The 16375-nt window shown below is 47.2% G+C and overlaps 1 protein-coding gene across 3 annotated transcripts in view; it reads right to left on the bottom strand.

The window, feature by feature from the left end:
* The window catches only part of LOC137562144 (receptor-type tyrosine-protein phosphatase kappa-like), a 374827-nt gene that overhangs the window by 84624 nt on the left and 273828 nt on the right, over positions 1 to 16375 (bottom strand). For all 3 annotated transcript variants that reach the window (XM_068273487.1, XM_068273479.1, XM_068273493.1), the window contains exons 15-18: positions 12209 to 12464; positions 11314 to 11353; positions 8392 to 8509; positions 6042 to 6091 (exon numbers count right to left, since the gene is read on the bottom strand). In XM_068273487.1, the coding sequence (XP_068129588.1) occupies positions 6042 to 6091; positions 8392 to 8509; positions 11314 to 11353; positions 12209 to 12464 (464 nt within the window). The remainder of the gene's footprint in view (positions 1 to 6041; positions 6092 to 8391; positions 8510 to 11313; positions 11354 to 12208; positions 12465 to 16375) is intronic.

The raw sequence follows: 16375 nt of genomic DNA, 5'->3' as shown, positions 1-16375 counted from the left end.
ATATATCTGTGTAATTGGTTCTACAAACAAAACCAAAAAACCATTAAAAAAAAAAAAAAAGGTTTAATTTTTCTGAGGTGCCCGGGTTGAAAACTGTGTTGTCCCAGTTGTGTATTGGACACGATGTGGGCTGCACGACCGCTGTCTGGGACCTCCTGTTGTGTTTATTTACAGCCCTGGTATCACCGCTAGGTACCAGGGCTATTATGTCACGCTGCCTGCCTGCTGCCACACTCACACTACTCCTCCATTCCTCCTGCTGCTGCTGTCTGTCTGTGTTTCCCACTGCCTGGGTACACAGAATTACCTTCTGCTGCCACACTGCCACCAGCTATTACGTCAAACAATAGCTGCTCACATTACTCCTCCATTCCACCTGCTACTGCTGCTGTCGGTCTGTGTTTCCCACTGCCAGGGTACACAGAATTACCTTCTGCTGCCACTCTGCCACCAGCTATTACGTCAAACAATAGCTATATATCTGTGTAATTGGTTGTACAAACAAAACCAAAAAACCATTAAAAAAAAAAAAAAAGGTTTAATTTTTCTGAGGTGCCCGGGTTGAAAACTGTGTTGTCCCAGTTGTGTATTGGACACGATGTGGGCTGCACGACCGCTGTCTGGGACCTCCTGCCTGCTGTGTTTATTTACAGCCCTGGTATCACCGCTAGGTACCAGGGCTATTATGTCACGCTGCCTGCCTCATTGACTGCCTGCTGCCACACACTCATCCTCCTCCTCCTGCTGCTGAATTTACCTACTGCTGTCTGTGTGTTTCCACTGCCAGGGAGCACATACAATGGCGCTTCCAACATGCGTGCGCCACCAGCTATTTGTTACGCTCAAAAATAGCTGCATTTCTTTAAAAAAAAAAATTGAAAAGAGAAATAAGTAAACATGGAGGAGAGAGGAAACAAAGCGCCGGCACTGCTGTCAAACACATTTATTCATGGCAGGATGGATAAAAACGCATATGTCCATGCAAGAATTTGTATAAAAAACACATACCGTTGGTATCAAATTGGAAGAAGCGGTGGGTGCAAAAGGTGGTGGTGGTGCGGTGCCTGACCGCCGTTTCGCGCTATTTGCGCTTCTACGGAGGCAGCCTCCGTAGAAGCGCAAATAGCGCGAAACGGCCGTCAGGCACCGCACCACCACCACCTTTTGCACCCACCGCTTCTTCCAATTTGATACCAACGGTATGTGTTTTTTATACAAATTCTTGCATGGACATATGCGTTTTTATCCATCCTGCCATGAATAAATGTGTTTGACAGCAGTGCCGGCGCTTTGTTTCCTCTCTCCTCCATGTTTACAGATCACTTTGGCCTGAGCACGCTGAGAATGCATGGCGCTTGACACATACACTTCTGTATTGGATTGTGTTGCCTTTGTACCCCCCCTCCTCCCTGGATGGTAGACGGCTTGCTGTGCCAGCATCTCTTCTTTCCCTTTTTACCTACAAAGAGAAATAAGTGAAGAAGAAGACGATATAGAAGAAGATGAAGAAGATGAAGAAGAAGAAGATGAAGAAGATGAAGATGAAGAAGAAGAAGAAGAAGGAGAAGAAGAAGAAGATGAAGAAGAAGAAAATGAAGAAGAAGATGAAGAAGATGAAGAAGAAGAAGAAAATGAAGATGAAGAAGATGAAGAAGAAGAAGATGATGAAGAAGAAGAAGAAGAAGATGAAGAAGAAGATGAAGAAGATGAAGAAGATGAAGAAGAAGATGAAGAAGAAGAAGATGAAGAAGAAGAAGATGAAGAAGATGAAGAAGAAGAAGATGAAGAAGAAGAAGAAGAAGATGATCTGGCCCGGGCTAGTAAAAAAGGGCGCACAGGGATAGTGGACAAAAAGGGCGCCGCCATAGACTGCAATGCAAAATATCGGCTATTCGGCGCCCGGCAGGAAAAAAGGGCGCCCGAGAAATAGCGGTTACAGGGATCGTGTTAACAAAAGTTTTCGTTTACAAAATAAGGTTTATAACAAATATCGTTTACAAGTTCGTTTTGAGTTTGTGTTATACTTATTTTTTCGTTTTTAAATTTCGCTTATATCAGTTTCAACTTATTTTTTAGTTTTAAAATTTCGCTTACAAAAGTATAAGAACTACATTTTCGTTTACACTTCTTTGATCATTTAAAAATTTGTTTTCATATGTATAATGCTTAAATACCATTTTCAACCTTATTGTATTAGAAATACATCGCTTTTGGTATTAACTTTGTTTTTACTCTTATAATGCGTTGATTATAGTTAATAAAATATCGCTTTTAATATTACTGTTATTTTAAGTTTTCTAATGCGTACATGATTGTAAGGCTATCTATTGTATTGTATATATTTATATATACTTTTCTCTATTTAGAATATTAATGTATATGTGATTTTAAGGCTATTTATTCTATTACAAATATATACATTATTTTATTTTATTCAAGTTATTTGTAGAGAAGATAAATTATTTTATACATGTTATTTGTAGAGAAGTATTTTAAGGATTAAATATATTATTGTTTATATGTGTTTAGACTGTTTGTGCGGTGGGGATGGTTAGGTTTAGGCATTTCCAGGGGGTCTAGGGGTTAGGGATAGGTACAGGGAGGGTTAGGTATAGTTACAGTATAATATAGGCAACCAGGGGGTGGTTAGGGTTAGGCACCACCAGGGGGGTCTCTTAGGGTTAGGCACCAACCGGGGGGGTCTTAGGGTTAGGCACCACCAGGGGGGTCTTAGGGTTACTCACCACCAGGGGGGTCTTAGGGTTACTCACCACCAGGGGGGTCTTAGGGTTAGGCACCACCAGGGGGGTTTTAGGGTTAGGCACCAACCGGGGGGGTCTTAGGGTTAGGCACCACCAGGGGGGTCTTAGGGTTAGGCACCACCAGGAGGGTCTTAGGGTTAGGCACTACCAGGGGGGTCTTAGGGTTAGGCACCACCAGGGGGGTCTTAGGGTTAGGCACCACCAGGGGGGTTTTAGGGTTAGGCACCAACCGGGGGGGTCTTAGGGTTAGGCACCACCAGGGGGGTCTTAGGGTTAGGCACCACCAGGGGGGTCTTAGGGTTAGGCACCACCAGGGAGGTCTTAGGGTTAGGCACCACCAGGGGGGTTTTAGGGTTAGGCACCAACCGGGGGGGTCTTAGGGTTAGGCACCACCAGGGGGGTCTTAGGGTTAGGCACCACCAGGGGGGTCTTAGGGTTAGGCACCACCAGGGAGGTCTTAGGGTTAGGCACTACCGGGGGGGTCTTAGGGTTAGGCACCACCAGGGGGGTCTTAGGGTTAGGCACCACCAGGGGGGTCTAGGGGTTAGGGATAGGTACAGGGAGGGCTCTGTGTGAGAGTAAGGTTAGGTATAGTTACAGCACAATATATGTAATATATATAATTTATTAAATTATATATATTTAAACAAAGAGGGGTCTAGGGGTTAGGGATAGGGATAGGGAGAAATCTGTGTGAGCCTACAGTTTGGTATAATTACAGTAAAATATCTGTAAAACCTACCATTGCATTGCTATGCTTAATACAAGTCTAAATATCGTTTTTATTATAGACGCAATTTTATGTTTTTTTCAGAATTCGTTTGTTGTTATAGACGGTATTTTGCCATTTCCTTTCCGTTTATTTAACCTATTTAGCACTAAATTTTCGTTTACAACCTCTTAAACGAAAAATATGGTTTTGCATTAAAACTTACAATTTCGGCTATACCCCGCGCCCTTTTTTCCAGGCGCCCTTTTTTGATAGACGCGATCTGGCCTACTACCCCTCACAAGTGCTCTAAACCTACAGCTGAACTCTGGTCCCCTACCATTCGTGTCCTTACCTCTCCCTCTAGATTGTAAGCCTTTGGGCAGGGTCATCCTCCTTTTGTGTCCTACCTGATCATGCACCTCCATTACTGTGAACCCATGCTATGCATCTGAGTGAACCTAACTTGCCTAATCTCCATGCTCCATCCAGTGACTGACTAAGCATTACCTGGTACTCATACTATGGTGTGTGATCTGGTTTTCTTGTATCCTGTATTGTCATATTGCTGTATGTCACCCCTAAATATTGTCTGTAACCTAAATTAATGTTCAGCGCTGAGTAATATGTTGGCGCTTTATAAATACAATAAATAATAATAATAATAATGATGAAGAAGATGAAGAAGATGAAGAAGAAGAAGAAGATGAAGAAGAAGAAGAAGAAGAAGAAGAAGACAATATAGAAGAAGAAGATATAGAAGAAGAAGAAGAAGATATAGAAGATAAAGAAGAAGAAGAAGAAGTATATACAGTACTGAACAAAATTCTGGACACAACTTCTCTTTCCACCTTTTTTTTTTAAAGGAACATCCCCACATAATCACTTGCTGTTGTTACTTGGAAAAAAAGATGTTTCTTGCATCATTCACCCTCAAAACAAGTGTTGGAAGCTATTTAAGGCCAATTCGAATAGTCAGCTCGAATAATGAGCTCGAATACCGACTCGAATAGTGAGCTCGAAGTCCGAGGTCGAATCGAATAGTAAAAATTATTCGACTCGAATATTCGACTGACCTCGAATAATTTACTATTCGAATTCGACCAAACTCGAATTTTAAAAAGGGCTATTTGAGCACCACTACTCCTGGATAGTGCTATTGAAGCATGGACTAATTCCCACAGGGCAACCGCTTTGCGGCATTGGTTTAATGGACCCTGCATTAGTTGGCATGCGAAAGCAAATGCATATTTGCATTAGCATTGCCTCATGAATAGCCAATCAGGCCAAATTTGCTTAGCCAGTTGTGTCAGGTGTTCACTTGGTGTTTAATGCACACATTCAATTCTCTGTGTAGTGATTTACAAATACATCTTTATGTTTCACGAAAATCTGCAAGAAACTAAAACCCTCCTGGGGGATACTTACCTCAGGAGGGGGAGGCCTCTGGATCATAACGAGGCTCTCCCGTCCCAGTGATCCAGCACTGGCAGCCCCTGAACACCAGGGAGGTAAATATATATCTACCACGGTCCAGCGCAGGGGCAGTGGAAGCTTATCTGATCAGCCTCAGGCGGGAATAGCCAATCCCGATCTGGTCCGCTCTACCGCGCATGCCCCAGCCGCCGGCTTTCAGGGCTGCCAGCTCTGGAATGGGCCGCTGGAGGGGAATGGGAGGTGCCTAGCCAGGATCCAGAGGCTCCTCCCTCCCAAGCTGAGTACCCCAAGGGGCATTTTTCTCCATACAGGTACACTTTGCGTTAGTTACGCTTGCAGTTCCACAGTTGACACTATAGCCTGTTACACACATCCAGTTTTGGTTTGCCAGTGATTGGCCTTTTACCACCTCTATGGAGTATGAATACTATCAGCAGATTGTGCATGTTCGCCTCTCATACAATCAAAACTGGCCAGTCAGAATTGGATGTGTGTATGCACCCCAAACAATCAAAGGAGGGGCCCGTACACAGGCTCCAATCTGGAACAGTTCAAGTTTATTGTCCCATCATACATCTAAAGACATGTGACCGAACACCGATGACCTTTTCGGGGCCAATCCGGTCCTCTTTATCAAGGCAAGGGCAGAAAACATACATTTTATAAGCAGCCCAAGATGGGTAGATAACATCCTAATTACTGTCTTGTTAGACACTGGTTGAGTGGCCATCAGATATAAATATAACACCAGGAACCACCCAAAATCTGATTGGTCCAGCTGTTGCCCCGCCCAGCCCTGCGCTGATAAGTGCTGTACATACACGTTATACGTCTGTCGTTGTATCAGATCAAGCTGTTATTAGCTCATGTAATGTGGTTTGGCCTTTGCATACGGATATGTCCTTCAGTAAAGCATTGTTGTACGACAGACATCTGAGCGGATCCACCGTTCATTTGTTGGTCGGGGTTGGCGCATCCAGCACAATTTCTGAGGTCGAGTAAATATTCCGCCTCTTTCATTGGATGTATAAAAGTCATCAATCCTCCTCCAAACAATCTATCAGGTGTATGGCTGCCTCATGACTCCCTCCGCCCCGCCTTATACATTCATAAAACCGATACCGTCAGCTTACCGAGTCCAGCCTGAGCCTTCAGAGGGATGTCAGACGACCGTCGTAGCTTGCTGCAAGAAAACATAACAGCAGTAAAAAAATGTCCATATTCAGGTGAGCTTCAGCATCAAAATATAGAGCCACACAATAAACACAATAATAGTCAGGAACACATCTTCTTGGATGATGGAAGGTGGGTGAATATAGCTGATATAATCTCCAGTGTTGGTCATTACGGGATTTAAATGTATCCGTTTTTTTCTTTGAACTTTTAAAATCGATTTTCTCAAAAAGTATAACGTCTTTTTGAAAAAAAAAAAATGTTTCCTCTTGTTCCCACTGTTCTTCTTGACCAGCACAGAAAGGAAGACTGGGTCTCCACCTGGATTAGTGCAGTTATAGCAAAGTAATATTTATTCCATAGCAACAAAAAGCACACAACGTTTCGGCACTGGGCCTTGCACTGGGTCTTTTGACAAAGGCCCAGTGCCGAAACGTTGTGTGCTTTTTGTTGCTATGGAATAAATATTACTTTGCTATAACTGCACTAATCCAGGTGGAGACCCAGTCTTCCTTTCTGTGCTGGTCTAATGGATGTGCACCTTGATGGATCCAGGTGCTGACTGGTCGACTCCCTGGTACTGAAATTACTACACAGTTGAGCTCTGGGACTTTCTTTTTTTCCTGTGGCCCACTGTTCTTCTTAACATTTCCTGCAAATTTGGTGTTTCTGGCATTTAAGGGGGCTTTGCTATTAACCGCAAAATTCGTCGGGCGTTTAATTTTCCCACGGTCAGAAGGAGAACTTTAAAATCGATTTTCTCAAAAAGTATAAGGTCTTTTTGAAAAAAAAAATGTTCCTCTTGCTCCCACTGTTCTTCTTAACATTCCCTGCAAACTTAGAGTTTCTATCTTTTAAGGGGGCTGTGCTATTAAACGTTAAAGTCGGCGGGCAGACATTTTCCAAACCGCTGCAAAGCAGGGCTTAAAACGATAAATACAGTTTAGGTAGGACAAAAAAAAAAAGTTTTAAAATGATATATTACGTTCAAAAGGTCGGCACCATTTTTTAACATTTAAAACGATAAATATTGTTTTATAATGTAAGTGAATGGGGCGCCATTTTTATCTATCGGCGCTGGGCGCCATTTTTCACTGGCCCGTCCTATTACTGTGTGAGAGTAGGCTTAGGTGTAGCCACAGTAAAATAGCAATATCAGGATTACTGGGCACCCAAATTCCCGTGCGCCTTTTTGGATAGAGGCCCACGCGACTACTGCCAGGGTTTGCCAATTTTGGGATCAGCTGGTGCCAGGATATACGCAGTGTGATGGCATACAGAACATGGAAGCCATCTTGTGTGGGAATCCATTTTGACTATGTTGTCTGTAAAATGTGTAAATGTGATGCACTGTATGTAATTTCCTCTGGAGAGCGCTGGACATTCATCTGCTATGCTGAAGGGCTTACGTCTGCCTCCTCCAGTAGGGGCATTGGAATATAGCATCTTATTGTCACCTGAAAACACCTTGAACAGGGGGAATCAAGCATGCAAGGAGCTCGGGTATTTCAGAGAAATTTGCATGTAACAGCAAGCTGGGATGTTACAGAGGTCTTTACAAACTGTGATGTCAGAATGTGAGGTAATTAGATCTGAATATTGGGTAGCCACAGGTTCTGTTTTTTTTTTTTCCTATAAAAAATCAGCGTTGAAGATTCAGAACTTGATCTGGCAACATGCTAGCGCTTTCCTGACTTCTGGTCAGAACCTGCACGCTCCCGCAAACAACGTTTACACTGGTTTAGTTCGATTTCTGTTTTATTTCCTTTTATTTTGATAAGCAAATTGCTTTGCTGCGTGTTTTTGTACCTTTTTACTTTGTTTTTGTAAATATCTTTGTATATATTCCTTTCTGCACTGTTCCACTTTTTTGGACTATTAAATATGTGTTTAATAAGCTCGTCTCCTGAGTAGTAAGCAGAGCTTTGCATCTCCTAGAGAGAGACTGCAGTATAATTGTGTTACAAGTTCAGTGCCTGATTGTATGCTTGGATTGATCATTGCTACCGTGTGAGATTGCATTGTGTGTGTGGTGTTCTCATACTTTGGCCTAAAGCCCACGGCTGACCCAAAATCCGTAAAACGCCGTCCTGAGTGCGAGCAGCTCGACAGCAGAGTAGGAATTGTTGTAGTGTCTATCAGTATCGTCCCGGACGACTGCTAGTGGTGGCTGAGTCTTGCAGAGTGGAGTTGAGGGGCGACAGCTTTGTGTTAGCTTGAACAAGGTGACTCCCCTTCTCGATCTGATTACAAACCCCTGTGAGGAACTGCCTCTGTAGGCTTGCCGTGGGGCTGGGAATAAGGTCTCACCGTGGGGAGCGCATCCTCCAGGCAATCACCAGGATCAGCATGACGAGAAGAAGAAGGACAAAGACGGCGGACAAGGACCCGGCCATCACATACGCCGTGCTGCTCTCCGGCTCTGACCCTAGAGAGGAAACCAAGATGGGGCAAAATATCTCTGGATTAAACATCTGATACAATCACTGCACAGGGAGTGGTCCAGCATACAGCCAAGTCACAGAACTACATATGCTAAAAGCTCTAAACACATATGTTAGCCCAGATGTGTCAGAGCTTGTGTGTAACTGTCTGTAAGCTCTTATATCACCTCGTATCACATAAAGATCACCAGACTGTCTGTGCTACAGGCTGCAATCTTCTCCCATGGATTCAGCCTGTGCCCCACCCCCTTCCAGCGAGAAAAGCAGGAAGACGCAATCCGAGCAGCAAGTTCATCCACAGGGCTTCCTAGTAACTCCCTGCACAGCTGCTTCTGGTCATGTGATTCTCTTGACTATTTCTTATTGCTGTCCTATGCCCCACCTGTGAGGACCACTTCCTGTCGATACCCTGACGTGAAATTCAACATGATGAAATAATAAACATGTCTCTATGGTTCTAATCTTGATGAACAAACATGTCGCCATTTCTGATCTCTGCCAGATGCCAGAGAGGGAATGAATAAAAACGGTCAATGAATTGCAAAAGTGCTATGAAAATTCAGTCACAAGATTTTAAAGTTGCACAGTTACAGACCCCCCCACTAGTCCTGCCATGACTCTGCCCCCCCTACTAGTCCCACCATGACACTGGTGTCCCCCCCCCTACTAGTCCTGCCATGACTCTGACCCCCCCCCCCACTAGTCCCACCATGACTCTGCCCCCCCCCACTAGTCCTGCCATGACTCTGACCCCCCCCCCCTACTAGTCCCGCCCTGACTCTGATCCCCCCCCCCTACTAGTCCTGCCATGACTCTGCCCCCCCTACTAGTCCCACCATGACACTGGTGTCCCCCCCCCTACTAGTCCTGCCATGACTCTGACCCCCCCCCCCACTAGTCCCACCATGACTCTGCCCCCCCCCACTAGTCCTGCCATGACTCTGACCCCCCCCCCCTACTAGTCCCGCCCTGACTCTGATCCCCCCCCCCTACTAGTCCTGCCATGACTCTGCCCCCCCTACTAGTCCCACCATGACACTGGTGTCCCCCCCCCTACTAGTCCTGCCATGACTCTGACCCCCCCCCCCCCACTAGTCCTGCCATGACTCTGCCCCCCCCCACTAGTCCTGCCATGACTCTGACCCCCCCCCCCTACTAGTCCCGCCCTGACTCTGATCCCCCCCCCCTACTAGTCCTGCCATGACTCTGCCCCCCCTACTAGTCCCACCATGACACTGGTGTCCCCCCCCCTACTAGTCCTGCCATGACTCTGACCCCCCCCCCCCACTAGTCCTGCCATGACTCTGCCCCCCCTACTAGTCCCACCATGACACTGGTGTCCCCCCCCCTACTAGTCCTGCCATGACTCTGACCCCCCCCCCCACTAGTCCCACCATGACTCTGCCCCCCCCCACTAGTCCTGCCATGACTCTGACCCCCCCCCCCTACTAGTCCCGCCCTGACTCTGATCCCCCCCCCTACTAGTCCTGCCATGACTCTGCCCCCCCTACTAGTCCCACCATGACACTGGTGTCCCCCCCCCTACTAGTCCTGCCATGACTCTGACCCCCCCCCCCACTAGTCCTGCCATGACTCTGCCCCCCCTACTAGTCCCACCATGACACTGGTGTCCCCCCCCCTACTAGTCCTGCCATGACTCTGACCCCCCCCCCCCCCACTAGTCCCGCCATGACTCTGCCCCCCCCCACTAGTCCTGCCATGACTCTGACCCCCCCCCCCCTACTAGTCCCGCCCTGACTCTGATCCCCCCCCCCTACTAGTCCTGCCATGACTCTGCCCCCCCCCTACTAGTCCTGCCATGACTCTGCCCCCCCCACTAGTCCTGCCATGACTCTGACCCCCCCCCCCTACTAGTCCCGCCCTGACTCTGATCCCCCCCCCACTAGTCCTGCCATGACTCTGCCCCCCCCACTAGTCCTGCCATGACTCTGACCCCCCCCCTACTAGTCCCGCCCTGACTCTGATCCCCCCCCCTACTAGTCCTGCCATGACTCTGCCCCCCCTCCACTAGTCCCGCCATGACTTTGCCCCCCCCCCTACTAGTCCTGCCATGACTCTGCCCCCCCCACTAGTCCTGCCATGACTCTGACCCCCCCCCCCACTAGTCCCGCCATGACTCTGACCCCCCCCCCCACTAGTCCTGCCATGACTCTGCCCCCCCCACTAGTCCTGCCATGACTCTGACCCCCCCCCCCTACTAGTCCCGCCCTGACTCTGATCCCCCCCCCCTACTAGTCCTGCCATGACTCTGCCCCCCCTCCACTAGTCCTGCCATGACTCTGACCCCCCCCTCCACTAGTCCTGCCATGACTCTGCCCCCCCACTAGTCCTGCCATGACTCTGACCCCCCCTCCACTAGTCCTGCCATGACTCTGCCGCCCCCCCACTAGTCCTGCCATGACTCTGCCCCCCCCCCCCCCCCCCACTAGTCCTGCCATGACTCTTCCCCCCCCACTAGTCCTGCCATGACTCTGCCCCCCCCCACTAGTCCTGCCATGACTCTGCCCCCCCCCCCACTAGTCCTGCCATGACTTTGCCCCCCCACTAGTCCTGCCATGACTCTGCCCCCCCCCCCCCCACTAGTCTTGCCATGACTCTGACCCCCCAATAGTCCCGCCATTACTCTGCCCACCCACTAGGATTTCCATAAACACAGTATACACCCGCTTACACGTGCCAATCCTGCTCCTCTCTCATCCCTGTAGCCATAAACTGGAGCCCATCCAGAAAATGAGGAGACAACAACACCGTATATCTGCAAACTTACCTTTAATAAAGCCAGCGAACGCACAGGATGATTTCTGGAGCTTAAATAGACAGGAAAATACGATTTACAAGTCATACCTAAGCTGGGCAACCACCGCTAATAATACTTATACTCAAAACCAGTCAGGGAATGTTGAGTATTTCAGTCTTGCAGCTTATATCTGCCAGATTTCAGAGGAACTGTTCAGTAACCAGTCGTAATGTCGCCAACACCAGTTTTCTACAATCGATGTAGTACAAAACCATGCAAACATCGATCCCCTTTCTGCACTCACACCGGCATTCTTCTGCCCACTCACTACAAGATCTGCCTTTCCCATGAACGATTAACAAATCATACCGTGCCCATTGTTTAGAACTTTAGATAGTGATCTATGGGTAGACTTATGGGTAGATCCCACCCACCCACCTGGTGACGTACGTGTCATACTCTGCCTGGGACGTGGGTGAGCTTAGCGTGATCTGCTGTCCTGAACTTTTGATAACAGTGTAGAAGGATTTGATGTTGCAAGGTGGGGAGTCGTACATTTACAAGCATTATGTGCTACTGCAGATCTGAAGTTTGCTGGACACTGACCATGATATTGTGACTCTACTTGGTTAAGAGCTGTTATATTTGACTTACTGAGAACTCTATGATATGCATCTGATTGTCTGGCGGCTTGTGGTAATCACTGATGGACTGGCGCAAGCAAAGAAGTGTGGGGTCTTCTCAAATATACTATCAAAATTCCTAGTTTTTCTAATGCTGAATCCACCAAAGAAAATCCTGCCCCTAAGCAGAAACACAAGATCCTCCTACACTACATGGCCACAATGTTCTCCAGCCCCAGCCCGCCATTTTGTATGGAGTCATGTGACTCTGATCCCGCCCTGACACCTCAGTGAGGACACACCTCCTTCCAGCGGCTGGTGACGCGGATGTAGATGGTGTACTTGTGTTTGGCCAGGAGGGGGGTGTTGTGGAAGCCGCCATAATGCTGGTTGTCTCCCAGGGTGAAGTTCCTGGCTCTGGTCAGGTTCTGGGCTGGAATGAAGACCGCAGTGTAGTCACTCGCTGTCCGGCTGGTGTTGTAGAGGGTGCTGGGGAAATTCATGCACTCCACACTCCGATTTCTCTCCTGACCCCCAAACATAATGACTTCATAAGAGCTGCAAACAGAAAACCCAACTTTAAGAAATAATAATAACATATGTGAGATATGATCATCTATCCCATCCATAATACATATCCCCCCCCCCTCCAATAACCCCTGGAGAGGTAACCAGTAACTGGCATGTGCAGTGTCTGCAGTATATGCATCATGTATTTACTGTGTAAACGTGATTCTTTACTTATCTTTATTTCATTTGTTTTCTTTAAGATATAAAATATTACAAATGAATGTTCACATATTCTCTTTTTCATTTTTGGGTCACACTCGCTGTTGTTGGGTCCCCTGCCCCATCCATCATGTAGCCTAACCCTAATATTCCCCATTACCTCCCCTGACCACTTACCTAACCTTACATCAAATCCCTTCCTTGCTGTAACCCTCCACAGCTTTAAAGGGAACCCGAGGTCTAAAGGATAGGGAGTAGGGCACTAGCCGGGGCTATGCATATGACACTTGTTAGAATTTAAGTATGATATGCTTGAATTCGTAGGCCTCAGTTACTTTACCTAAATAGGTGTAGTAAAAGGACTTGCTCGGCAGAGGGTCTCTTTAAGGCTAGTACAGCAAAATAAAGACAGTTCTGATTTTCAGAAGAACATCTTGCTTCTGACTCCACAAGGCCGTAGACAGACTTCTAGCCTTGTGGGGGATAAACATAGAGTGTTTTCATATTTCCTAAAGGTAAAAAATAGCCAAGTACATGAAAAAAAGTACATGAAACAAGGTTCTTCTCAGAAGAAGGGGACAGGTCATTAGAAAATGGAATTTTCCAGTGCATGCGCCGTAAAGACTCTGCTTGTCATGATATCACGTGTTGTTATCAGCCAATAGCAGGTGATGAGTTATTGTTCCATCCCTGCTGGATGATGTCACATTTAATTCTTTAGAGGCTAGTATAAAACAGCCACTTCTCACTTCTGACTGACTTCTTGCAACTTACATTATCTGTATGCTGTATATACAGTAAGTGCAACGTATCATAGATTATAATATAACACCTGGTCTAGTCTTCTAGGGATAGACCAAGTCTGCATGGAACGCATACGATTCTACAGACCGATTGCTTTGCTGAGGTAACCTGTAACAAAGATTGCTGATCACATCTGTATATCTGTTCTCTGAATAAACACCTTAACATTTGAAGATGTGTGCTGATGCTTTTATGAGTGTCAAGTTATCACACTTTCTGTGATATGGTGCTGAACAAAGGTGTAGTGTTATTGCCCATAGAAACCAACAAATATTTATTATAACACTGTCTCAGCACCATGGCGCAGGGTCATATGAAGGCTGATTTCTGCGGTGCAATCAGTCTTTAAGGGTTATCCCACCTTTACTGAGAGATAGGACATGCCCTCAGCTTACATATTGTTAGGACTGCTGGATAGTGCATGAAATGGTTTGCCTTGTATGTGTGAATTCAGATGTTCCGAACGCTCCACTCTGGATTGGAACAGACTTTGTCAGCCTGGGAGTGTCACAGCTCCGTGGTAGTCAGTCAGTTTGTGCAGAGGTGAAAAATAGTGATGGGCGAACAGTGTTCGCCACTGTTCGGGTTCGCCCCAATTTTAGCCTGTTCGGGTTCGGTTCGGCACCCCCCGAACACCTCATGGTGTTTGGGAGGGTGCTCAGGCACGCTGCCCGAACCCGATCAGGCCTTCTGTGTTCGGCCGAACACAGCCGTGTCTGGCCGAACACAGCCCCCTATAGAGTCCCAGCATAAAGGGAGAGCATGCCCCGAGCGCGGGGGGGGGGGGGGGGGGGTCGGAAATGCCCCCCCACCCCTCCCTGCTAAGCTCTCCCTTCTGCTGGACCCTATAAAATTAAATAGAAGTCCCCCAAAGTACCTGTAGCAGGCTGGCAGGAGGAGGGCAGGAAGAGGGCAGCTGGAGATCACAGGCGCTAGTACCATCTGGTACTTCCGCCCTCTCTCTGACGCACTTCCTGTTTACATTTGTAAGTCGCGTCAAGAGAGAACAGAAGTACCGCGATGACGCGTACGAGGGTACGTGCCATCATGTAGATGACGCGTACCCTCGTACACGTCATCACGGTACTTCTGCTCTCTCTTGACGCGACTTACAAATGTAAACAGGAAGTGCGTCAGAGAGAGGGCGGAAGTACCAGATGGTACTAGCGCCTATGCTCTCCGGCTGCCCGCTTCCTGTCCTCTTCCTGCCAGCCTGCTACAGGTACTTTGGGGGACTTCTGTTTCATTTTATAGGGTCCAGCAGAAGGGAGAGCTTAGCGGGGGGGGGGGGCATTTCCGAACCCCCCCCCCCCCCCGCGCTCGGGGCATGCTCTCCCTTTATGCTGGGACCCTATAGGGGCCCCAAAGGGACATGTTCGGGTTGGATGTTCGCCCATCACTAGTGAAAAACAAGCAACAATAGTTCCTGATCTGTGCATGTAATTATTCTGGTAGGAAAGGTTATCAAATGTATAACCTGCAGGTAACACTTTCTAAAATGTTACTGAACACTGACAGATTACCATGTGTGATCAGCAAACACTAAATAACTCTTTCTTTCTGTAGCAGCTATAATGTTATCATTTTAACATTACCCTGATTTTTAGAAGCATGCTGATATATTTGCATCCTGTCTCTGATAATCTCTTCTCTAGTTATTAATAACTGTGGTTTGCCCATTGTCCCCAGCTTCAGGTTTTGGAGGGTGATCTTATTCTGGGCAGTTGGGACAGCTTCTGGTTTCAAGTAAACAGACCATTTGGCATTAGTATAGAGGTATGAATGTGTGAAGCCTGTTCTATTTAAGAAAGCTGACAATACAGCTGCGCTGGGACAATATGAAATTGCTCACAACTTCCGTATCTGTTAACACCTTCCCTTCATCCTAACTGCTAAATCTAACCTGATCCCAATACACCTCTATGGGATCATGAGTTCCTCACCAGTGCTGCTCATCCAGATTCCGGATATCCGGGTAACCCGAATATCCAAACTTTTTTCAGCTATCCGACCAGATCCAGATTCCGGATACCTGGGCCAAAATCCGGATAGCTATCTGCGGATATTTTGACGCATGACCCGGATATCCGCGGATATTGCGGATATCCGGATCTGAAATACTGTAACTAAGGAGATGACGTCCTGGAGCCAATCAGAGGGCTCCAAGCAGAAGCCCTAGCAACCAATCACAGAGGGGAACCCTGGCCAGTAGTGTTGTCCGGATCATGAACGATTCGGATCTTTGATCCGAATCTATTTTGTGAGTCGAATCATCTGAATCATCAAAATGAGTGATTCGGATCGAAAAAGGGGCGGGGCAAGGAGCGACACACACCCCTCTCAGCGGGCAGCGGGGTCCTGGAAGCAGAGCAGGGATGGATCGCTGAGTTGGAGGGGAGCCAGCCTTGCAGGGACAGGTAGATGAGAGAGAGGGGACATGGGTGCCACTGCCAGATATGTGTAGAGCACACATACTGGCTGCAATGTGCTGCTCATTATAGGCTGTCTGTTCCGCGTACGTACGAAAAGGGCGTCGGGAAAAAAGGGCGCGTGGTATAAACGATAAATGGAAATATCGTTTATAGAAATTATTGTGTAGAATTTCGTTTATAAATAGTGTTTTAAAAATGTATAAATCACTAAATAATGTGTATGAGATCGGCAATTCTTAAAACGTTAATCTTCCCTGTTTGTAAAGTGAAACTTATATTTTCGTTTATTAAAAACCCTCCCTGTACCTATCCCTAACCCCTAGACCCCCTGTTGGTGCCTAAACCTAAGACCCCCCTGTTGGTGCCTAAACCTAAGACCCCCCTGTTGGTGCCTAAACCTAAGACCCCCCTGTTGGTGCCTAAACCTAAGACCCCCCTGTTGGTGCCTAAACCTAAGACCCCCCTGTTGGTGCCTAAACCTAAGACCCCCCTGTTGGTGCCTAA

This window comes from Hyperolius riggenbachi, chromosome 1 (assembly GCF_040937935.1).
Source record: "Hyperolius riggenbachi isolate aHypRig1 chromosome 1, aHypRig1.pri, whole genome shotgun sequence".
Lineage (NCBI taxonomy): Eukaryota > Metazoa > Chordata > Amphibia > Anura > Hyperoliidae > Hyperolius > Hyperolius riggenbachi.
This window is presented reverse-complemented; position numbering and strand designations above follow the sequence as displayed.